This window comes from Phascolarctos cinereus, unplaced genomic scaffold, assembly GCF_003287225.1.
Source record: "Phascolarctos cinereus isolate Bilbo 61053 unplaced genomic scaffold, phaCin_HiC Scaffold_1;HRSCAF=81, whole genome shotgun sequence".
Taxonomy (NCBI): domain Eukaryota; kingdom Metazoa; phylum Chordata; class Mammalia; order Diprotodontia; family Phascolarctidae; genus Phascolarctos; species Phascolarctos cinereus.
Window position 1 is genome coordinate 54,415,291 of NW_027555514.1, and position 26,041 is coordinate 54,441,331.

General features: G+C 39.6%; 1 protein-coding gene across 1 annotated transcript in view; it reads right to left on the reverse strand.

Annotated features, from left to right (window-relative positions):
• Positions 1-26,041, reverse strand: part of CUBN (cubilin) — a 324,592-nt gene that overhangs the window by 10,056 nt on the left and 288,495 nt on the right. Inside the window, 4 exon segments of the mRNA XM_020966874.2 lie at positions 771-924; positions 1,694-1,899; positions 2,633-2,795; positions 12,706-12,911. Of these exon segments, the coding sequence (XP_020822533.1) occupies positions 771-924; positions 1,694-1,899; positions 2,633-2,795; positions 12,706-12,911 (729 nt within the window).

Here is a 26,041-nt window from a genome sequence, read left to right on the forward strand (position 1 = left end):
CATCACAATTTTAGGTTTATCCAGACTAAAAATGGTCTGATCACTGACTGGGTCTGGGAATAAGCTTCTCTATAGCAAATACATTGTTTCTTCAAGATCTCAACTGCATCACTTACATTTCTAAACCACAGAAGACTTGTTAGTTACTAACCTTCCAAGTGGAGAACAGTGCTCAGTCATTTGGACTAGCATTAATTTTTAATTTAGCCTCCTTGATGTCCCTTGAATAGGTTTTTCCTTCTTTGGACTCTTGTACATTTTCATCGGCTGTCCCCTGTGTCTGGATTTCTCTCCTACTCCATTCCCATCTCCTGGCTTCTGTGGCTTCTTTCAAATTTCCACTAAAGTACTACCTTCCATAAGAAATCTTTCCTAATTCTCCTTACTGGTAATGCCTTCTCTTGAGGATTATCTCCAATTTATCCTATACATAGTTTTTTACATGTTGTCTGTCTCATTACACAGTGAGCTCCTCGGGAGTAGAGACTTTTTGTTTTGTTTTGTTTGCATTTCTGTGTATCCCTAGTGCTTAGCACAGTGCCTGACACATAGTAGGTACTTTATAAATACTTGTTAATTTGACCTGGTAACTTACAATAGGCTTTGTAATTTCTTCATTTATAACTTGGGTCACGTAGAGAAACCAATTCACCCCATGTGGGTAAATATCACTAGTAACAAGGACTGATTTATTTATTGAAATCAATGCTGATAACAACAGTGGAAATCAAAGCATATGTGAGAACGTAAGAATCTGTTTTGATGCTCACCTGCGACTTGATAGGTAAATGCGACTCTACTGTCACTACGGAATTCTTCTGATTTGAAAACCACAATAACAGTTCGCCGAGAAGAATAAAACTCAGGTACAGCCAAAGCATCTTTGCTACAGAAACGATGTACAGGGCTCTGATCATTCTGAAACTGAATGGATGCAAAGTCATTCAAAATTGAGATTTGCTCTCATGAAAAGCAAATCTGAGCAGCATTTAAATGACATCTTGAAGAATAATTTAAACATTCTGCCAAAAATCAGCTCTGAGGCTGAGTGTGAAAGAGATTACAACTAGATGTGGAATGGCCATGGCCTACTGTTCCTATTCACTCACAAAGATGAATAATTTGTGCATGGAAGGAAAAAAATAATGCTGATTTTTGTTAATTTCATAAGTCTCCATGGTACAGGCAAAAAATACGTAAGCATTGATATGAATGGTTTCATGGAAGATTGAAATTATAATAATGTTTGCTTAACTTTATGAATACAAAAACATACATAAATTAGTTTTATAAATAAATATCATACAATGTGACCTCATTGTTCACTACAGAGTGAAATTTGATAGGAGACTTCCATCCTGGGCCCCACCAAAGAGGCTTTTTAGCAAAACCTTCCCTTAAATTGTTGTCCAATAAAATGGAGACTCTAGCGTACAAAATAATATAAGACGATTATTTAAAACTCATAAAACCATAAGGCTTAAAGGGGCCTTCTGCATTTATGTGGTCTAAATCTTTTGACTCTTTTTGTATCCCCAGCACTTAACACAATGCCTGACACACAGCAGGTGCTTAATAAATATCTACTGATTGACTGAATCTCTCCTTCTCTTCCTCAACTTTAGGATTCTTATCCAAGCCAGTTCTACAAAACTGGGAGAAAGGTATTTCATTGTTCTGTGATTATCATTACCTCTGGGGAATCCTGAATCTGTAGGTAATTCTGGGAGCAGTCCTCAGAGTGCAGCTGAAATGCCTGTACTACCAGCTTGACTTGCTGCTGGGGAGGCGCATCAATGATCCAAGTGCAAACAGACAGTGGGAATAGTGGGTTTGGGGAAGGGGGTGATGCAGTGGTCTGTGGGCTCAACGTGGCATTGAATGTTCCTCCGCATGGTACTGTGCCAGAGAGAGAAATAATAGTGAGGTCATACATTTATGGGGCAGTTCCCTTTATGTGATCTCATCTGATCCTTACAGCAACCTTGTGAGGGGAGAGGGCCAAACATTATTACCCCCATTTTGTTGTTCAGTCATTTCAGTTGTGTCTGACTCTTTGTGAACCTATTTGAGGTTTTCTTGGGAGAAATACTGGACTGGTTTGTCTTTTCCTTCTCCAGCTCATTTTATGGATGAGGAAACTGAGGCAAACAGGGTTAAGTGACTTGCCCAGGATCACACAACTTGCAAGTATCTGAGGCCAGATTTGAACTCAAGGAGAGGAGTCTTTGCCACCTAGCTACCCTTTTACGGATGAGTACATTGAAGCTCAAAGAAATGAAAAGACTGGCCCAAAGACACACAGTTAATAGGTAGTAGAACTGGGATGTGAAAACCCAGGTTGTCTGATTACAATATGTAAATACCATCATGTAAGCACTTCCATGAAAAAATGCTGCCCTTAATGGACTAGTCCACAATTTTATATTTGTTTGAATGGATGATGGACAGTCCACTAAACTGGACTGAGTCCAGTTTGAATGGTCAAAGAAGACTTGGCTTCTTTGTATATATCTGGTGCCCTCTTTATATTATGGCCAATTTGAGTTTCTGTAGAGTCAGGGTACTCTAGACAAGTTTTATGTAAGACATTTTTCTTTTGCAATATTTTTGATCTCTTCAAATTACTTACAGTCCAAGGTGGTGTATGTAACGTGAAATCCTTCCCTTTCCACAGATATGTCACTGACAAATTTAACTGTGAGGAAGTTGCCTCTAGAGATAAAAGGAGCAGGTAGAGTGGCACCACAAAATGTACCAACCAAATTGGCATTTTCATTATCACCGTCATACACCTGTAAAAGACAAAGAGCTTATTACTCATCCAGTTATTCTCAGGCCTCGTGCTTTATGATAAATTAGCTAGTTCATGGGTTAACATAGACCAAGTTTACATGCTCCAAAAAGAGGTGGTCTCATATGAGAAAGACAAAATGACAGTTACATCAGGTGCACTGTTACTAGGTGTTCAATAAAGGTATTGATTATAAGATCATAGGACTATTGCTAGAAGGGACCTTGGACACCACCAAATGCAGCCCCCCCTTATTTTGGAGCTGAGGAAACCACAGCCCAAGGAAGCCAGAGTCACACTACTTGATGTGGGATTCTAACCAGGGTCCTCCTGACTCCAAGTCCAATGCTCTACCCACTAGACCATGCTGACTCTCACAGGCTAGTGTGACGATCATCTATGCTATAAGTTCAGTGAGGACAGAGTAACTACCATTTGTCATGCTGGCATCATCAGTACCCAGCACAGCACAGCTAAGTAGATGCTTCATAAATGTCAAACTTGTTGAATTGCATTTCAAAGGACATGCAGAGACATGAGATGTCTAAATTGAATTCTCAGCAGTCTTGCATTTTTAATTGTTCTATTTTTTTTAAAGCCAATACAAAATTAGTTAATGTTCAGTTATTTTTCAGTCATGTCTGACTCTTTGTAACCCCATTTGGGGTTTTCTTGGCAAAGATACTGGAGTTGTTGGCCATTTCCTTCTCCAGCTGATTTTTACAGATGAGGAAACTGAAGCAAACAGGATTAAGTGACTTGCCCAGGGTTACCCAGCTAATAAATGTCTGAGGCTAGATTTGAACCCAGGAAGATAAATCTTCCTGACTCTAGGCCCAGCACTCTAACTACTGTGCCACCTAGCTGCCCCCAGCAGAAAATTAGATGAAAATTAATGGCATTTATATCCAGCTGCAAAGACGTCCATACTCACAGATTTACACATGCACATAATTTTAATGGTTTAGGAAAAAGGTTAAATAAAATGCTACCCAAAGACAATCTACCTCTTTGAATTCATTCCAGAATTCTTTCTCCTTCTTCATGGTATTACTAAATAAATGGACACTGGTATTTTTGTTTCAGGTGTGGGATGTGTCTCTAAAGTTTTAAATGAAAGGTATCAGGTGTTTCAGGGACCTCAGAGCAGAGCTACAGCTACTAATATGACCAATGGTATTAAAGGACACAAAAGTGTGAAATAAAATAAACATTTAGTAAATGTTTGTTGAATGAATGAAGCAGAAATGGCAAAACCAAAAAACAAACAAAAAACCCCAAACCAACTCAAAATAGAAACAAACAGCTTCAACACTAGATGGCGTGTTCCTTCCTCCCTAATGAATAGGGAGAATTTCCCTCTGGTTGGCCCCAGAAGGCACAAGGAGCCATAACGGCTGAAAGTTGCAGAGAGGAGGATTTCTGCCCAATGTGGAACAAATCCTTCCTATCAATCTGAGCTCTCCAAAGCAGCAGTGATTTGTGAAGAGCTTGTGGATCTCCCCTCATTTGGGGTCTTGAAGAAAATGCTGAGATGTTAGAAAGGGACTTCTTGGTCAGGTCAAAACTGGACAAGGTGTTGCCAAGCTCTCTTTCCAATGCTAAGGTTTCTGTAAGTCTATGAAATTATTTGTTTCTACAAAGTGACATGCTAATAGAAATAGCGGAATGGGGACTAACTCGAGATTTCACTGGTATTGGGAGCTCCCAATATGGAAACTTCCTCTACCAATTAAAGTGGGCACAGTCTCAGCAGCTTAGAGGGCTGCTATGCTACTCCTCTCAATGAAACATTGGGGATGGAAATTAAGAATGAAAAAGATCTGACAATCTCATAATTAAGATTTCAATAGCAGAATTTTAACTTTACAATAAAGTGATTATATATTGCTGTACAAATATAATGAACACATTGTAAAATTCCTCCTTTAAAGTCCTACTTCAGTATAATGGATGTGAAGCTAGGCTCTTGAAGGCTGTGCCAATGGACCCAAAGTCTGGCAAATCCTCTCAAGCCAAACAGTCTTTTAGAGCAGCGCGCCCCCCCCCCATAATGTCCCCAAAATAACCTAGCAGTATTTGGATGGACACACATCATGGTGGCAAAATGGTGATGGATTTTTTTCATTCAAGCAATCTATGGAGACAGTCAGCTAAGAGAGGGGTTATGTTCTACATGGGTGAAGGGAATATGGGTATGAAGAAAATAGTGGGTCTTTGAAGTATTGGCACCTTGTAATAATGATGCAACTATACCACTACTGGTTAGACAAGTTACAGTTGTTGAATCTTTAATTTCGAAATTTCCAAAGTGTGCTCAATTTAATCTCTAGTATTAATAATTTAATTCCCAAAATTTTACTTTCAAGACTTTTCATGACAGTAATACTGAAGGGGAAAGTGAAAGGTAAAAAGGAATGCAATTTTATTCGAAGGATATTTACTTGCTACAATAAATAATTCAATAGAAGCAGCTATCTTAATAACCCTAAAAGTCAGCTATCTCAAAGGCCATACTAATATACTTATATGTCAATAGCTGAGCTGGACTGTGCTGACTTGGATACAGACATAGAGATTATAGCTGAATAACTTTAGCTCTTCTAACAAATGTTTTGGCATGCCATATAAGACAGATATATAAAGAGCTTTGCAAACCTTAAAGGGTTAGCTAAAACACTAATATTTATTACTATTATCTTCCAGGAAGCAGTGCAAGATTATAAAATTACTCTCTGCAATGAGGGGCACTGCTAAATGAGTACTTTCACTACTACCCTGAAAATAATAATAATAATAATAATAAAACTATTCACAGTTACACAATGATTTAAAGTTTTCAGAGTTCTTATCTAAAAATCCTAGGGGCTGACTCATTGTCATCCTCATTTTAAAACTTTTTTTATAAAGATAATTTTGAGCTTGGGAATCCTGGAATAATTCTTTGCTATATTTGGGATTTAAAAGACAGATTCAAATGCTCATGTGACTTTATTATCCTCTAGTTATGTTTCTCTATCAGATACTGTCTATAGCTTTTACCAGTTTATATTTTATCTCTTTTCCCCATAGACCCAATTTATTCAGTATTTCTTAAGTGCTCAGTACTGTTCTAGGCACTGTGATGGGTACAAAATTTTAAAAGGACTATTATTTTGTCAGGGATTCTCCCTGCAGTGACACAAATCACAACCCTGCTATGCCTTAGTAGCAGAGATGATTTCATAAGTTACACTGATGAAAAGAAGTCATCATTAAAATTATGTCACTCCTTACTTGAACTGGTTCTCAGACAACTGAAATAAAACCTATTAGTGGTCCTATTTTCTAGCTTGGAAGAGGTTGGCAGAGTATGCTATTGGAATAGCCTCTGAGATACCATCATCACGTCTACGTCACCTTTAAGGCAAAAGAGTAGGACTTTAGTAGTAGCAGGTGAAGTACATGATTAGATTGAGATGCAATATTTTTTGAGAAGGGTAGTCTCACAACATCTCTCTGGCTCATACTTCCACCTAGGGAAACCATGTGAACATCTGTTCCTGGTTCAGAGATTTCATATGCAGCTCTAATTGGTTTGAACTCCACAGTGCTCCAAGAGCACTGAACTCTTCCTAAAGCTTTTCTTTAGAGAGGGCGGGATCTAGATTTTCCAATTCATTCTCCAAGATGCCCCTCCCAGCGCAAGCTAATCACTTGAAATCTCACCCTCCTTAACCCAGCCTTGGATACTTAGCACCCTCCAACTACCTGGCTTCTTCTCCCCTCTAATTGGAGGGCTGGAGGGTGGAGTAAGCATTAACTCTTCCCAAAGCTTTCCTTGATAGAAGGGCAGCATCTAGACTTTCCATGCACTCTCAACTTTCTACTGAACTCCATGAAACCAGATGTCCCACACTGGGTACTCTCTGGTGTTGCCTCTTCCTCCTTTTGTGCATTGGCTTCTTCTGTTAGATTGTTCTAACAATCCTCGAAGGCAGATACTGTCTTGCTTTTTCTCATTTGTATTTTACTTGCCTGGCACATAGTAGTTACTTAATAAATATTTATTGAATATTGAATAAAATCTTCTTCATTTTAAGGAACCTTCAGTTGCCGTCCCAGCATTCTGGCTCAGAAGCCTCAGATTGTAGGACAGGTTTCACTTATCTCAGTAAAAAAAAACCAGTGAAGAATGCACTTATACTTGAGCAACTTTACCATTAAGAAATGGCTCCTCCCCTTTGTAGAAGGCATCAATCCATACCTCCTACCAGTGGGTCCTTCCTTCCTTCCTGCCTAGCTTTGTATGGTCCACAGAACTCTCAATACCAGTAAATGTTGTTCTTCCGTGTATATGTTTCACTGCTATACCTATCTTTCCAGATTGGCCAGAAAGGCCAATGACCCAGGTTTGTTCATGTCTCATTGCTACTTTAAGCAACTAGTTCCCCACTGGAAAACCAAGTTTCGTTGGTATCATCTTCACAACACCTCTTACATTCATACCCTCCTCTCCATTTCTACTCTGACCACCCTACTCAGACTTTTGCTGCCTGGACTAACTCCCCGTCTGCTCAGTTAGCCTTCATTCTCTCCCCGGCTAATTCATCCTTCACGTCTTTTCCAGAATTTTATCTTTCTTATAAATAGATCAAGTTACTCCTTTGTTTAACTATTTATTGGATATCTATTGTCTACTGATTAAAGTTCAAACTCCTTCCCCCCAGAATCAAAGCCCAACACAACACACCGTCCTTCCTTTCTATTCTTATCTTCTATTACTCCCTTCTACATACTCTATTTCTTAGGAAAACTGGACTATGTTCTGGCCCTGACATACTCACTATGCTTTTATACCTCCATCTATGCCTCTGCTCATGCCTGGAATATACTTCCTCTCTCTTTGTCAGTGAAATCCTACCCACCCTTTAAAACCCAACTCAGATGTCCCCTCCTCTAGGATTTGTCTTTGTTCTCCTTGGTCACCAGTCATCTTCATTCTCAGATTTATTATAGTACTGGATTTTGTAACTCTTTAAAGTATGCATTCAATATTATGTATTACAGCTCTCTGGGTTGGCATCTTAACCCCCTGCTGGTCTCTAAGTTCTATGAGGGCAGGGACCGTGTGTTATCTAAACTTGGCATCTCCCCTACAAGGTAGCACAGTGCTCTGCACACAGAAGGCATTTAAATATTATTAGTTATTATTGAAAGAGTTGGACAGGCAGGGTGGGGTCAATTTTCAGAGAGCCTTCAAAGTCAGATGAAACAATTTGAACTTTCTTCTGTCAGAAGTGGGGAAATCAATAAAAAAAATCAATCAAAATTTAGGTAGTGGAGTGACATGATTAAAGTGGTAATTTTATAAAGATTAATCCAGTGGTGGTTGCATAATTAATTATAAAGGGAAGAGACAAGCGATGGGGGATCAGTTAGGAGGCTTTTACAAAAGTGCAGTTCAAGGGAGGAGGGCTTCATACAAGGGCAGTAGCAGTAGAAATGACAAAGAAGTGGTGGTTATGAAAAACAATCCAGAGGGATGATTGAAAGGACTTAGCATGTGAAATATGGGATGAGAACAAGAGATGAGTAAGGACAACCTCAGAGTTCCGTGTTTGGGTGACTGGGGAAGCAGTGGTATCATTGAAAGAAATAAGGAATTGAAGGGAGACTGAACATTTGGAGAATGGGAAACTATTCCCATCCTTGCCATTGGCACTAAGACATAAAGGAAGGCAAGACCTCTTTATAGTGTTTATTAAGAACACCAAAACACTTGCATTCAAAAGTAATTTCTTAGATTTGAAATGGGAGAGTTTCCATTAATAAGTACTTCAGGCAATTCTCTTAGGGCCTCTCACTGATGGTTTTAATGATATTGAAACATCATGGAGCTTGAGAATGTAACTACTCAATGCCTCTGTCTATAAGAAGAACTATAATATTAACAACTTTAATGAAATTGGTACCTATTTTGTCTTATTTTAAAGACCCTAAGAGAAGATTCCACAATATCTTTTAGTAGCCTATTCTAAAGTAACTCCTATATTGGTCAGCCCTACAACTCAGCCTTGTCTCCTCAGTCTCACTGTCAGAAATATACGTGTGTGTGTGTGTGTGTGTGTGTGTGTGTGTGTGTATACATATACATGTATATATATGTATATGCATTGTGTATATATATACATACATATATAATATACATACACACACACATATATATATACATACATATATAATATACATACATACATACACACACACATATATGTATATATATATATATATATATATATATATATATATATATATATATATACGTACATACATACACATATATTTGAATCTAAGGAGCTTGACATGTACAATCTCTTCTCAGCCTTCTCTAATCTGGTTTCTAATCTTAGCACTCTCTACTGCAAATGCTTTCCTAAAGGTCACTGATGACTTTCTCTGTGCCAAATCCAATGACTTCTTCTTCATCCTCATCTTCCTTAACTCCTGTGCAATATATGACATCTACTGATGACTACCCAACCCAATGCTGGTGTCTCTCATCTTCTGAGTCACAGTCTGGATACTTCTTGGATGATTGTGGCTAAATCATCTAACTTCTCTGAGCCTCAGTTTACTCACCTATGAAATGGGTGTTAATAACACTTCCATAGCCTACCCTACAGGGTCCATAGGACCATAGATTTAGAGCTGATCAGAAACCTTCTAGCTTATCTAGTTCAAACCTCTCATTTTATAGGTAAGAAATGGGGGTTCAGCAAAGGTAGATGATGTGCCCAAGTTTACAAAAGCATAAGTAATTGAACCAGAAGTGAAATACAAATCTTCTGACTCCAACTTAGTGATCTTTTCAAGGTAATGGTAAGGAAAGCTCCTTTGTAAACCTGTATGAATATGGGGCACTGATAAAGGAAACCTAATTGATTTGATGAGTTTCTTTCTTTCTTTGCTTTCCTTTCTCTCCTTCTTTCCTTCTTTCCTTCCTTTCTTCTTCCTTCCTCCTTCCTTCCTTCCTTCCTTCTTCCTTCCTTCCTTCCTTCCTTCCTTCCTTCCTTCCTTCCTTCCTTCCTTCTCCTTCCTTCCCTCCTTCCTTCCTCCTTCCTTCCTTCCCTCCCTCCTTCCCTCCCTCCTTCCCTCCTTCCTTCCTTCCTTCCCTCCTTCCTTCCCTCCTTCCTTCCCTTCCTCCTTCCCTTCCTTTCCCTCCCTCCTTCCCTCCCTCCTTCCCTCCTTCCCTCCCTCCTTCCCTCCTTCCCTCCTCCTTCCCTCCTCCTTCCCTCCTTCCTTCCCTCCTTCCTTCCCTCCTTCCTCCTTCCTTCCCTCCTTCCTTCCCTCCTTCCTTCCCTCCTTCCTTCCTCCTTCCCTCCCTCCTTCCCTCCCTCCTTCCCTCCTCCTTCCCTCCCTCCTTCCTCCTTCCTTCCCTCCTTCCTTCCTTCCTTCCTTCCTTCCTTCCTTCCTTTCCTTCCTTCCTTCCTTCCTTCCTTCCTTCCTTCCTTCCTTCCTTCCTTCCTTCCCTCCTTCCTTCCTTCCTTCCTTCTTCCTTTCTTTCACAATTAAGATTGGATGATTTGCTAAGGGTCACACAGCTAGTGTCTGAGGCTGGATTTGACCTCCGGTCTTCCTGACTCCAGGGCTGGTACTCTATCCACTGCATCACCTAGCTGTCCCAGTTTGATGACTTTCTAAGGAGGTGACCCTTCATTTGGGACTTTGTATTTTCCTTTGGCACCGTCACTGAGAGGACTGTGGTCAACTCCTGATTATGAGTACATAAAGACTCATATATACTGGATTCAATATGAGTAATTACAGTTCAGTGACTGGGAAAGAACAGTTTGGTTTGGGCTGCTGTGGTTAGGAGCTGTACATTCTTTCTGTGTCTATGAAAAGCTGGTCAGTTGCAAAGCTGATCCTTTTCAGAAAGGAGGGAGAGGGAAAGGGAGAGGGAGAGAGAAAGAACAAGAGGACAGAAGGGGAAGAAGAGAAAAGAGAGTGGGGGATGGAGAAGGAGAGAGCTGCGTGAAGACCAGAAATAAGAGGCTTAAGAGGTGGACCTGGGTCTTAAGTGGGAGGAGGCAGAGGGGCCAGCTTTGGCACAGTGCCACTCCCCACCTCGCCCAACCTAAGACCCACTAAGGACAGTCTGTGGGCAGAGTTGTATTTCAGTTACATTTGCCATTGTCCATCATAGCAGGAGGGCTAGTGGTAAGACCTCTCTCAATCACATAGTCCCAGGAGAGGACAGAGGCATGTGACCTAGCCTCTTGTAAACTCTAATTTCCTAGACCCAGCTACAGAGAGGCAGTGATATAACCTCTCAGCCAAAGAGATGACAGCTGTGGAGAATGGTACAACGTTGCTGAGTGAGCAGAACTGCTCAGCTTTCTAAAGGAGTATCAGAAAGATCAAGCATTCTGGCCCAAATATTGAGTCCAGTGACCCTGAAGCTGAGGAGCTGCAGTGTTGGGCAGTGGGCAGGGCACAGCATTTAGACGTAGAGGACCTGGGTTGGAGCCTGAGTTCTTCCACTCACTGTGACCTTGGTCTCTGACCCTCAATTTCCCCATCTATAAAATGAGGGGATTGGATCAGACGGTCTTGGGGTCTTTCTAGGTCTCAACCTATGAGCCTCTGAGCCTCTGACTTAGCTATATGGGGGAGCAAAAAAAAAACACCTTAGACTTTACCCTTTGCTGGTAATACGAATTATCTGAATAGTAGAAGTCTGATGGGAAAGGAATTGTCTCTTCAGAAACCCAAAGGAAAGTGCGTGAAGCTGAAGCTCACTGGAGAAAGGAACCTCAAGTGACTAAGTTCACAGATTTAGAACTAGAAGGCATCTCAGAGGCCATCTTGTCCAATCCTCTCATTTTATGGATGTGGCAACTGAGGCCTGGTGGGTTAAGTGATTTGTTAGAAAATAGGTATTAAGCACCGGTTACTTTGACTCCATAAGCTTTGCTCTTCACTGGACATACTGCCTCATCTAATCTAAGCCTCTGAGATAATGCCAGGAGACTGGAGGCATGTACATGTCCATGGAGTAAAGAAGACCCTCACCAGAGTGTTGGTTACTCAAGGGTCCTCAGGTTTGTTTTTTGTTTTGTTTTGTTTTTTTCCTTTTGAATGAAGACCAAACCATAAGAAAAGGAATATGCACTATGAGGCTATGAGATGACTACATAGGTCCCTGAAAGGAAAGTGAGATTTACTTAAGAGGGAAGGAAATTATAGTGATTGTTTATGGGCTCCTCCTACATTCTTTATGTGGGATGAAATAAAGGCTGTCCTGTGCCAAATATGCATTGTTGATTTGAGTATTTTCATAGGAACCAGGGATTATTTTACCATATTTGTGGAAATCCAGACATGAGCTATACTCTACAGTTCCCAAAGGAAACTATAAGTGGAGCCAAAGCAAACCAAATACATAAGCTATGAGGAGGAGACACCTGCTGCAATACAGAACCCGACCTGTGTAAGACCAGAGCTTGGGCATGTATCATATAGTCATTAGTAACCTTCTCTGGTTCCTTCACTGGTTCCTCTTCTCCCACTGCAACTATGAGCATTTCCCCAAACTCCTCCTCAGTCTACTGCTCTTCTCTTTCTATGTTTTCTCTGACAGAGAGGTTATCTATCCTCGTGGCTTCGACTTGGGTTGTCTACAGCTTTCAATCTCTACTTTGGATACGTCCTCTCGCCAGAACTCTAGTCTACCAACTTCTTGCTTTTAAGCAAAACTAATTAAAGATCAACCAGAAATAAAGATAAGGTATCTCTGAAACTATAGGCTAAGCCAACTGGAGAATACATTATTTTATAAGGATTCAATTTACTTGTAATCTTTCAGAGGGGCACTGCAATTGGAGGCTATAATTAGTAGCATCTCGTTCCAAACCTGATTTCCGTACCTTTACATAATCATAAACGCATCCTTGATAAGACCTTGCTTCTAGGGAAAATGTAATGAAGGTCAGATAGATGACTTTGTTGACAGGGGCTGTTATGAGCCATACACAGTCCAAGTTCTTGTCGTATTTACCATCAGCATTAGAATCGGGAGAAACAAAGGTAGAACTTGAATTTGTCAGATAACCTCCACATCCATGCTGAGGTCCTATGGAAAAAACAAAGAAACTCTATCACATACACATGAAAACAAACATTAAAGGAGTCTGAAGTCTTTGATCTCAATATCTGGAATTTAAGACAATGAATTTGTCATTGTTCCGTCACTCTCTGATGACCATTACCAGAATACTGACTGAGATGTTGTTCACACTGGCTTAGGAAGGGGTGAAGATAAAATCTGCTTTCTTTCTGGTTTGATTTTTCCTTTATTCTCATGCACTTGCTCCCTATTTTATCCCCATTATCAGTCTTTCTCATACATGGCAGGCAACAAGAATCTCTTTTTTGTGAACTAAACAACAATCACAGCAACAGATCAAAGTTCTACAAGGTTAATTTTTTTTAAAACCCTTATCAGGAAGAAATGATATCAGCAAAGTAACTGGTGATCAATGGGTAACAGGCTCAGTCCTTTTCTCCCCACCGAGAGTAAGAAGATCAGGAGTCTGCTATGCAGTCAGTTTAGCATATCTTATAATCCACATATCCATGCTTATTTTACTTCCCTCAGTGAAAAAGGAGATTTGATTGGAAAGTGCAGAGACTACAAGAGCTCACTGTGCTTATTCACTGTTTATGACAAAAAAGCATTTGCTTTGCTGAAGCAAAAGCCAGACTTTACAGTTATTCTTTCACAAGGCAACTCCCACGTATGTGCTAAGATCACACAAGAGGGGTTGACTTGATTATTTGATAATTTCATGACTATGAATATCAAGAGAAGCATGAAAGAGGTAGATAGATGCTCATCAAAAGAATTCACCAGTATCATAGAGGATACCCAGTTCTGAGTCCAAATGGAAGAGGCATTCCCTATTAATGGTGAGGTCTTCCAAATACTCTTATTTATGAGTGACATGTAGAGTGCATCAAATCCTAGAATTTTATAGAGCCTGCTAAACTCAACCCAAAATCACCCAAAGGAGCTCATTCTATGTGAGGAAACACAAATTGGTAAACTATGTTATATAGTTGGATGGACAGTATATAGAGCTAGTCTATCATGGCATATATCATTGATAGATATTGCATATGGATAATAAAATGGTCCCAGAATTGAATTGCAAAAACAGCTGATTGGATTGTATTTAGAAAACTGCACAATGTTTTAAATTACTTTCCCCCTCCTCCCAAACCTTCTGGGAAAAAAAATCCCATGGTTTTAAAAAAAATTATTTTATTAATTTATTTTGATTTATCAACAATCACTTCCATATGCTTTTGAGTTTCAAATTTTCCTCCCCCTTTCTCCCCACACCCTCCCAAAGACGGCGCACAATCTGATACAGGCTATACATTTACATTCCTATTAAACATATTTTCACATTAGTGAAGTTGTAAGTAAAAATTAAAACCAATAGGAGGAACCATCAGAAACAGGAAACAAAACTCAACAGAAGAGAAAAAAAAAAGATAGCAATTCAACCTTCACAGTTATGATTACTATCTGTATCATTTTCTCCATCCTTTTTTCCCCCTGTTAATGCTTTTCTTTCTCCTTTCTCCTTCCCCCTCCCACTGGTGTTTTGCTTTTGACCACTGCCTCCTTCAGTCTCTCCTCCCTTCTATTATCCCTTTCCCTTTTCTTCCCCTTTACCCTTACTGCTTCTTCCCTCCCTTCTTTCCCCCCTCCCTTTTCTTTCCCCTTTTCCCTCCTACTGCCTATAGGGCAAGTTAGATTTCTATACCTAACTGATTATGTTATTCCCTTCTTGAGCCAAATCTGATGAGAGTAAGGTTCAAACAATGCTCACCCCTCCCTTCTTTCCCTCTGCTGTAATAGGATTTTCTGTCTTTTCCTGTAATGTAATTTACCCTTGTCTGCCTCCTCCTTTCTCAGTACATTTTCTAAGATCAGACTAATCCACTTACTTGGATCCATTTAACCCACTTGATTAGATTTTTTTTTATCATTACATCAAAGTCAACTAATATCCACCCCTTTATGTATACTCCTTTAACATGGTGTAATAACAATACAGTTCTCAAGAGTTGCAAGTGTCATCTTCCCTTGTAGGGATGTAAACAGTCCCCTTATTAACAACATATTGTATCTTTCTGTCCCATTTACCTTTTTATGTCTTTCTTGAATCTTGTACTTGAAGATCAAATTTTTTGTTGAGCTCTGGTCTTTTTATCAGGAAGTTTGGAAGTCCCCTATTTCATTGAATATCCATCTCCTCCCTTGAAAAATCATGCTCATTTTTGCTGGGTAGTTGATCCTTGGCTGCAATCCAAGCTCCTTTGCCTTATGGAATATCATGTTCCACGCCCTGTGGTCTTTTAATGTAGAAGCTGCAAGGTCCTGTGTAATCCTGACTGTGGTTCCATGATATTTAAATTGTTTCTTTCTGGCTGCTTGCAGCACCTTCTCTTTCATCTGGTAATTTTGGAATTTTGCTTATATTCCTTGGCATTGTCAATTTGGGATCTCTTTCAGGTGGTGAGTGGTGTATTCTTTCTATGGTTATTTTACCTTCTGGTTCTAGGACTTCAGGCAGTTTTCCTTTATGATTTCCTGAAAGATACTGTCCAGGCTCTTTTTTTCATCATGATTTTCAGGTAGTCCAATAATTTTTAAATTGTCTCTCCTGGATCAATTTTCCAGGTCAGTTGTTTTACAGATGAGGTATTTTATGTTTTCATCTATTTTTTCATTTTTTTTTTCTCTTTGACTGATTCTTGCTCTCTCATAGAGTCATTAGTTTCCATTTGTCCAATTCTAGTTTTTAACAGATTGTTTTCTTCTGTTAGTTTTTGTACTTCCTTCTTCAATTGGCCAATTGTTTTAGGGATTTGTTTTCTTTGTGTACTTTTTTTCCAATTGGCCAATCATATTTTTTAAGGACTCTTCTACCTCTCTCATTAGACTTTTAAAATCCTTCTTGAGCTCTTCTAAGAAGGCTTTTTGGGCTTCAGACCAGTTCATATTCCCTTTTGATGTTGCAGATGTGGGTTTGTTGACAATGTTGTCCTCTTCAGAATTTCTGTCTTGATTTTCACTCTTCTCATAATATGAATCTATGGTACGTTTCTTTTTACTCATGGTGTTTCTTTATTCCCTGGCCTTTAAAGAGATTGAGCTCTCCTGCTGGGAACAGAGGGCACTGACCCAAGCTTCTTGTGTTGGGAGCCTAGGTCTTGGTCACTGGCTTTGTGTGCTGGGGCCTCTTATGTTGGCAATTGGAGGCTGTAGGTTTCTGGCAGCTTACCTGTTATTGGGCTGGAATCAGCAAGGCTGGAACTTTCAGGCAATTCTAGGTTGCCTGCTTTTCCTTTCCTTTAGCTTTCTTCAGCTCCTTTTAGATGGGTGCTGCAGGGTGTTTATCTGCCTGGGGCCCCTTGCAATGCTGCCTCCCTCGTTTCTGCTAATGCACTGGGAGATTCCTTTGTGGTAGAGTGCTGAGGCACCTGGTGGTTTTCTGAGGTGGTTTCTACCGATTCCCCACCCTCGCTGAGGCACTCAGAGCTCCAGGTGTTGTTGTTTGCCTGCTCTACCACCTGGGCTTCAGGATCTCTTCCTGGTTGACAGTTGGAGGCTGTAGGGTTCTCACAGCTTACCTGGTGTTGGGTTGGAATCAGCAAGGCTGGGACTTTAGGAAGACTTTAGGTTGCTTTCTTCAGCTCCTTTCAGATGAATGCTGCAGGGTGCTTATCCTCCTGGGGCCCTTTGTAGTGCTGCTTCCCTTATTTTTGCTGAGGCCCTGGGAGACCCGTTTGCTGGGCTGCTGCACTGCTGTTCTCCATCTTTCTTCTAGTTCAGCTGTTCCAGGGTTTTTTTTCTCTGGGGTGATATTTTCTGGGTTGTCAGAGGTTGATAGGGGAGAGTGAGAGCGACTACCTTTTTGCTCCGCCATCTTGGCTCCCAGACAAAATCCTGTGTTTTAAAAGTCCATGTTCTATTGGTCATGATATGTGGCTGTGAATGTTGAGACATCACAATCTCCCCAGAATCAAAATCATGGATCAGCCAGTAGGCATAGAGAGATGCAAGGTAGGTGAAAACAGACTGCAGCATATAACAAATGATGACCTATGAGTATAAAGTGGTCTAAAGGATATTAACCAAAAAGTGAGTGCCCCGGGAAAGGGAGGTTAGCTAACTATGTCATAAATGGAAAGACTAACAGGTAAATAGCACACATGATGCACTAATCCCCAATCAGTGACCACAAGATCACTGGATCAGGCCCCTGTAGAAAAGTTACGACAGGACATGGGCAAGAGTTGCATAGCACTAGAAAGTGTAGAGGAGTTATGCTCTGTATCACTGGAGAAAATACTTACATTGATGATATCATGGATCCACTGGAATACTAAATTAACAATTTAGGCAAAAAAGATAAAAGTTTTCTAAAGTTACCATCTAATGTATATTTTGAAGTAGAGTTTTACACTATAAAATAAAAATTGGGAAGTTTCAAGATAATTTATTTTGCTATAAATATTATATAGAATATATGTATAGATTTATATAGAGACAAAACTCTTGTATAACAAGAGTAATGATATAGTCATAGCTAGGAAAAAGAAGAGTAGATTTATTGGGGAAAGAACCCAAAAGAACTGTGGAGAGCAAATGCATTCTCACAGGACCCTGGCTTTCACAGGGATAAAACATGCACCTGATAACCACCTATCTAAGGTCTAGAGGCTAAGAAACTTACAACTAGCTGCAGAGTTAAACATCACTACCTGAAGAACATATCTGTCCAGCAGTAAAAGGAGGTGCCTAACACTAGAGGGCACTGAAATTTTGCACTCTACTCCTGGAAGGAAATAATAACCTCTTCCATCCTGGCTGAACACCCAATCCATGGAGGCTGGGCAAATGGACTGGGGGTACAGGTGTGCCAGTTAGTGGCTTAGACTGCACTGTCAGGAGGTTCTAAATCTGGTAACATGACCCAGTATCTGCACAGTCAGTGCTTTCCTGGAGCTGAAGCCCATCCTAATGGCACAGTCTCTGATAGATTCTTGGACAGTGTCTCAGATCAAGTTCCTTGCTCAGGAAGCTAAGCCAGGTCCAGGGTTGCACAATATCTTGCTCACAATTCTCTATAAGGAAGACCTGCCACCAGAATGAGGGTCCTAATTAACACAGCTGTAGGGAACCTGAGGTTTTTGTTTGGGTGCCTAGGACCCCAAGAGTCCTGCTTTGGGCAGATTGCCTAAAAATCAATTAATGTCCAGAAAGTAACTATCTTCCCCATACACGCACGCACACACACACACACACACACACACACAGCGTATATCATTATTATATACTATATCATCATGTAGTATAGCTTATACTTCAGTTTCTAAGGTTAAATATTAGATAGCTTTTAAAAAATATATTCCTTAAGCCTTAATTAGTGGTTAGTGGCAACTTGGTGTCACAAAGTCAGCAAAACCTAAGTTTGAATCCTTCCTTAGATACTTACTAGCTGTGTGACCCTGGGCAAATTGACTAACCACTCTCAGACTTGGTTCCTCGACTATAAAATGAGGATAATTATCACACCTACCTCCCTGGGTTGTGAGGTGCAAATGAAAAAAAATGTATCAAGTGCTTCACAAACCTTAAAGCCCTCTATCAATTCCAGCTATTACGACTATTAAGACACAAAATAGGGGGGCAGAGCCAAGATGGCAGAGTGAAAGCAGTGACTTGCATGAGCTCTCCCCCAAGCCCCTCCAAATACCTATAAAAAATGGCTCTAAACAAATCCTAAAGCATCAGAACCCACAAAAAGACAGAGTGAAGCAAATTTTCAGTCCCAGACAATCTGCATGATTGATCGGAAAGGTACATTGTGCCGGGCTGGGAGTGGAGCGCAGCACAGCGTGGGCATACAGGCTGCAGCGAACCTGGAGCAGGCCTCAGTGGACTGAACTGTGGGCAGCTGTGGTGGTTTCCAGACATCTCAACGCACTAATGCCAAAGACAACTTAGAAGGTCAGTGGGAAAAGTCTGTTTCTGTGGTGCTGAGAGAGGAGCTAGGTCTCAGAGCCAGTTCCAGAGGGCAGAGAGCACAGTGCGGGCCCTGGGCCAGTGGCTGCATCCTGAGCTTCCGGCCCACAGACTGAGGGGGAATTAAGTGACTGATCAACGGGCGATTGCAGGGATCTCTTTGCTAGTTCTGAGGCAGGAATCTCTTGCTTTGCCCGTGCTTGGATCTGGGTCACAGTTCTGGGCGGCAGTCCTAGGGCGCAGAGGAGTGCTGGCGTGGTGGACCTTGTAGTGGCTGTGGAGATGAAACCTTCCTCACAGTTTCAGGACAGAAAGGAGTGTTTGTGATCACTGACAGACCAGAGCACAGGCCAGGAAAGGAGTAAACACCTCGCCCCTTATCATACTACCTTGCAAGAACTGAAAATTTACAGGTCCCTACAAGTATCTCTGAAAACAGCTGTATAAACCCCTGAAGCTTGGGACAGTACATTCTCCACATTGGAAGCAGATTCTTACCTTAACAAAGAGTTTAAAACTCAAGTAATTGGCTGGGATCATGAGCAAGCAACGCAAAAAGAGTCAGACTATATTATCTTACTTTGGTGACAAAGAAGATCAAAACATATAACCAGAAAAAGACAACAAAGTCAAAGCTCCTACATCCAAAGCCTCCAAGAAAAATATGAATCAGTCCCAGGCCTTGGAAGAGCTCAAAAGGGATTTTGAGAAGCAAATAAGGGAAGTAGAGGAAAAACTAGGAAGAGAAATGAGAGTGATGCAAGAAAATCATGAAAAACAAGCCAACATCTTGCTAAAGGAGACCCAAAAAAATACTGAAGAAAATAACACCTTAAAAAATAGCCTAACCCAAATGGCAAAAGAGGTCCAAGAAGCCAATGAGGAGAAGAATGCCCTAAAAAGAAAAATTGGCCAAATGGAAAAGGAAGTCCAAAAGATTACTGAAGAAAATACTTCCTTAAAAATTAGAACAGAGCAATTGGAAGCTAGTGACTTTATGAGAAATCAAGACACTGTAAAACAAATCCAAAAGAATGAAAAATTAGAAAACAATGTGAAATATTTCATTGGAAAAACAACTGACCTGGAAAATAGATCCAGGAGAGAGAATTTAAAAATTATTGGACTATTTGAAAGCCATGATCAAAAAAAGAGCTTAGACATCATCTTTCAAGAAATTATCAAGGAAAACTGCCCTGATATATTAGAACCTGAGGGCAAAATAGAAATTGAAAGAATCCACCGATCTCCTCCTGAAAGAGATCCCCAAAGAAAAACTCCTAGGAATATTGTAGCCAAATTCCAGAGTTCTCAGGTGAAGGAGAAAATATTACAAGCTGCCCAAAAGAAATTCAAGTATTGTGGAAACACAATCAGGATAACACAAGATTTAGCAGCTTCTACATTAAAGGACTGCAGGGCATGGAATATCATATTCCAGAGGGCAAAGGACATAGGATTACAACCAAGAACCACCTACCCAGCAAAACTGAGTATAATCCTTCAGGGGAAAAAATGGTCATTCAGTGAAATAGAGGGCTTTCAAGCATTCTTGATGAAAAGACCAGAGGTGAATAGAAAATTTGACTTTCAAATACAAGACTCAAGTGGAACATGAAGAGGTAAACAGGAAAGAGAAATCATAAGAGACTTATTAAGGTTGGACTGTTATAACTCATGAGACCTTTGGCAGTATTAGGGTAGTTGGAGGGGGAAAAATTATATTAATGTAGATAGATAGATAGATAGATAGATAGATAGATAGATAGATAGACAGACAGAGGGCACAGGGTGAGTTTGAAGATTAAGGGGTTGTATCTGGAGAATAAAATTAAGGGATGAGAAAGGATTATACTAGGAGAAGAAGAAAGGGAGAGGTAGAACGGGGTAAATTATCTCTCTCACACACACAAAAAAGCCAGAAACGAAAAAGTTCTTACAGTGGAGGGGAAACAGGGGTAGGTGAGAGGGGATGAGTGAATATAATTCTCATAGGATTTGGCTTAAGGAGGGAAAAACATACACATTCAACTGGGTATGGAAATCTGTCTTACCCTACAGGAAAATGGCAAAAGGGAAGGGGACAAGAGAGAAGGGGGATGATAGAGAGGAGGGCAGATTGGGAAAGGGGGTAATCAGAAGCAAATACTTCTGAGAAGGGACAGGGTCAAAGGAAAGAATAGAATAAATGGGGGGGCAGGATAGGATTAAGGGAAACAGAGTTAGTTTTTCACATGTCTACTATGGAAGTATTTTGCATAACTGCATGTATAACCTATATTGAGTAGCTTGCCTTTTCAACGAGGGTGGGTGGGGAGGGAGGAAGGGAGAAAATTTGGAACTCAAAGTTTTGAAAACAGATGTTTTAAAAAAATGTTTTCACATGCAACTGGGAAATAAGAAATACAGGAAATGGGGTACATTAGTCTATCCTACCCTATAGGAAAATAGAAGGGGAAGAGGATAAGGTGGGGGGAGAGATAGAAGAGAAGGCAGAGTAGGTAAAGGGGTATTCAGAATGCATGCCATCTTGGGGTGAGGGGAGGGGGGAGATGAAAATTTGGAACTCAAAATCTTATGAAAGTAAATGTTGAAAACTAAAAATAAATAAATTTATATTTAAAAATTTTAAAAAGGCACAAAATATGTGCCTTATTTCTTAATAATCAGAATAATTCTATAATCAATAGATTTTGCTTTAGGTAGAAAGAGGATAATTCCAGAGTTTGCTCACTAATAAATTTAGTTATGAAATAATGACATCCTTAAAAAGATATGGAGAATTAAGCAATGAAGATATTTAGCACATTTGTGTGTGTGTGTGTGTGTGTGTGTGTGTGTATTCCGTCATTTTTCACTTGTCTGGCTCTTCATGACCCTATTTGGGGTTTTCTTGGCAAAGATACTGAAGTGGTTTGCCATTTCCTTCTCCAACTCATTTTTACAGATGAGGAAACTGAGGCCAACAAGGTTAAGTTACTTACCCAGGGTCATAGAGCTAGTCTGAGGCCTGATTTGAACTCAGAAAGATGAATCTTTCTGATTCCATGCCAGTACTCTATCCACTGCACCAACTAGCTGCTCTTAGCTCATTTAGGTCAGAGAATATATTCAGTTGAAATACTCAGGTAATTAAAAACAAAAGTGATGCAAAGCTTTTTTAAAAATTGCCCTATTGTCCAGTTCAGTTTTCAAGTTTAGACTCAGCCACTGTGTCTCCAGTTGCAAAATGGAAATGACAACGTTTATTCCACTGGGGCAGGAATATAAATAAGAATGAATTAAAAGGCTGCTGACATTGGTTTCATACCTTAGGGGCTACAATAGTGCCTGCCTACCACAACTAATGCATGTATAGCATCAAGATACTGCTGGTGGGGCTGAAAGAGGCAGGGGGAGAAGGGAAGCTGAGACTATGGAAAAAGTCAGCTCATCATTTAAGAAAATAATGTGCATTTAAGTACATCTTCTTGGTTGACATAAGATATATCTTAACCTTGACATACTGGCACGTTTAGGACCATAAATCCAGGCTCTGTCTAGTTACTAAACATTTGTCCAGGATCCAGACAGCTTCCATCCATCAGCACGTCATCAGTCAGGAAGTGTCAGAGGCCCTAGCCCTGCAAGAGCTCAGCAATTACACTGTGACCAAATACTAATGTCACCCTGCCCTTCTGCCTGGGATTGGGAGAGCTGCTCAAAAAAGAAACAGGCACTTCTTCAGGAAAATGAAATGTTTTCATAGGATGGATCAGTATGAAAAACATGAGCTTTCAGTAAGTCTTAAGGCCTGTTTCAGCTCTGCTTAATTACAAACCAATCACTTTGTTTTCAAATATAGGCTTTCCAACAACAAAGCTGAAGAATAGAGGTAAGAATGAATCAGGCATGGCAGAAACTACCTAAAAAATGAAAATACTTATATTATCCAAGAGGAAGAAAACAAGACAAAATAAAACTTGAGGTCTTCAGAGGAAAGTCATTACTTCAGAGGTAGTAAATTTTGACAAGTTGTTTTCATAGACAGGCACTTTTGTAGGCTGGATGTTACAGTACTGAGATACATTGCACCTCCACTGGTTCCAGAATCTTCTATATTCCAGCAGAGGGCCAAGCATACATACTGATAAAGATCCCCTTGGCTTTGAGGACTTCTCTATGTGCCAGTGATCTATTTGCTTCCTTAGGCTTTAATGGATCCAAGCACCCAGACAGCAATGACCCTCAATGCATGGACAATGGAACCAAATGCCTTTTAACATAGATGGTCCAAGCAAATGAAAGCGGCAGCGAGGGGTTTAGGATTTCATATACAGGGTGTTACAAAAGTCCTAGTGCACTTCTAAGCTATTAAAGCTTAATATATATGATTATATATAAAACATATATATAAGATATATATGTGTATGTACGTATATATACAAACATGCACACACTCATGTGTATATATATATATATATGTACATGTGTGTATGCACTGGAAATACATGTATGTATTATATATACACACTAGTCTCTTCAGAATGGGACATAATAAAGATCTTGACAATGCCTTTGTACTCTTGTGTCTGCTATAATATGGGTATTACCAGTGGATATTGGTTACTATATAGCTTTGCTCCAATAACTTTTTCTAAGAGTAAAGCTCTTAGAAATGTTCATGTGGCATTGGTCAAATAATGCAAATGATGTCTTTCTCCCACTTTAAAGTTATCGTACCTTCCTGTGCTACTTGAAGGGACATTTACAACTCTATGCAAATAGGTAAAATACTCTGGGGAAAACAAAAGAAGATACCAGATTTTTAAAAGCTGAGATCCTTATTAATTTAAGCCCTAATGTAATTCATCCAGGTCTAACTTAAAAATAACAACAACAATAACAATAACTGATAATTCATGTAACACTTTGAGTTTGCAAAGAACTCACTTGGTCTTCACAACAACCCAGTTAAGATAAGTAATATAGATGTTTCTATCTCCATGATCCAGATGAAGAAATGAATCCTGAGAAATCAAGTGACTTGCTCATGATGATCCAACTATTAAGTATTAGAGCTGGGATTTGAAGCTAGGACTTTCCTGACTCCAAGTTACTTGACTGTTTCCTTTACACTCAAATGGAGGAGATGATTAGAAAAGATAGGAAAAGAGGGCAGTGATTTTACCAAAAAATCTAGCTGACAGAAAATGTCTTATAGTAAAGGACCACATGATATATGGGAAACTGAAGGCAAACACAAATTTTCATTTTATTCTTTGTTCCATTTTACACTAAGGAAAAGTTGTGAATTATTCCTCTGAGTACTTCATACAGCACCATAGAATGAGGGCACTTAACAAGGATGTTTCGCACTGACTCTGAGACCTTCTATCATATATAAATATATATGTGTGTGTATACACACACACACACATACACACACACACACACACACACACATACACATACACACATACATATACATACACACAAACACAATGTTTTATTTGGAATGTATGACCTGAACATCAAAGAGCAGTCTTATAGCAAGGGAATTAATGAAAAAAAAAATGGAAAGGAAAAGTGGCCTACCTGAACCAGATCTAAAACTATATTATGAAGCAGTAATCATCAAAACTATTTGTTACTGGCTAAGAAATACAGTGGTGGATCAGTGGAATAGGTTAGGCACACAAGACACAGTAGTCAATGACTATAGTAATCTACTGTTTGATAAACTCAAAGACCCCAGCTTCTGGGACAAGAACTCACTATTTGACAAAAACTACTGGGAAAACTGGAAAAGAGTATGGCAGAAACTAGGCATAGACTAACATCTCACACTCTATACCAAGATAAGGTCAAAATGGGTACATGCTTTAGACATAAGCAAATTAAGAGAGCAAGGAGTAGCTTGTCTGTCAGATATATGGAGAAAGGGAGAATTTACAACCAAACAAGACATAGAGAACATTATGAAATGCATAATAGGTAATTTTGAGTACATTAAGTTAAAAACTGTTTTGCACAAACAAAACCAATGCAACCAAGATTAGAAGGAAAGCAGAAAATTGGGAAAAAATTTTTACAGCTAGTGTTTCTGATAAAGCCTCTTTTCTAAAATATATAGAGAACTTAGTCACATTTAAAAAAATACAAGTCATTCTCCAATTGACAAATAGTCAAAGGATATGAACAGGCAGTTTTCAGATGAAGGAATTAAAGCTATCTATAATCATATGAAAAAGTGCTCTAAACCACTACTGATTAGAGAAATCCAAATTAAAACAATTCTGAGGTACCACATCATACCTAACAGATTGGCTAATATGTCAGAAAAGGAAAATGTTGGAGAAGATATGGAAAAATTGGTACACTACTAATTGTGAGTTGATCCAACCATTCTGGTGAGCACTTCCGAACTATGCCCAAAGGGCAACCAAACTGTGCATTCCCTTTGATCCAGCAATATCACTCCTAGGTCTGTGTCCCAAAGAGATCACAAAAAAGGGGAAAGGACCCACATGTACAAAAATTCATAGCAGCTCTTTTTGTGGTAGTAAAGAATTGGAAATTGAGGGGATGTCCATCAACTGGGGAATGGCTGAACAAGTTGTGGTGTATGAATGTAATGGAATACTATTGTGCTATAAGAAATGATGAGCAGGCAGATTTCAGAAAAACCTTGTAAAGACTTACATGAAGTGATGCTGAATGAAATGAGCAGAACCAGGAGAGCATTGTATACAGTAACAGCAACATTGTGTGATGATCCACTATGGTAGACTTAGCTCTTCTCAGCAATACAATGATCCAAGGCAATTCCAAAAGACTCGTGATAGAAAATGCTATCCACACCCACAGAAAGAACTATGGAGATTGAATGCAGTTCAAAGCATACTATTTTCATTTTTTTGTTGTTTTTTCTTTCTCATGGTTTTTCCCTTTTGTTCTGATTCTTCTTTCACAGCATGACTAATGTGGAAATGTTTTACATGATTGTAACATATATATCCTATCAGATTGCTTGCTCTTTGAGGGAGGGGAAAGGGTAGGGGGAGGGGAGAGAGGGAAAAAACTGTGAAACTCAAAATTTACAAAAATGAATGTTGAAAACTATCTTTATATGTAATTGGAAAAAATAAAATACTATTAAGGGAAAAAAGAGAGAA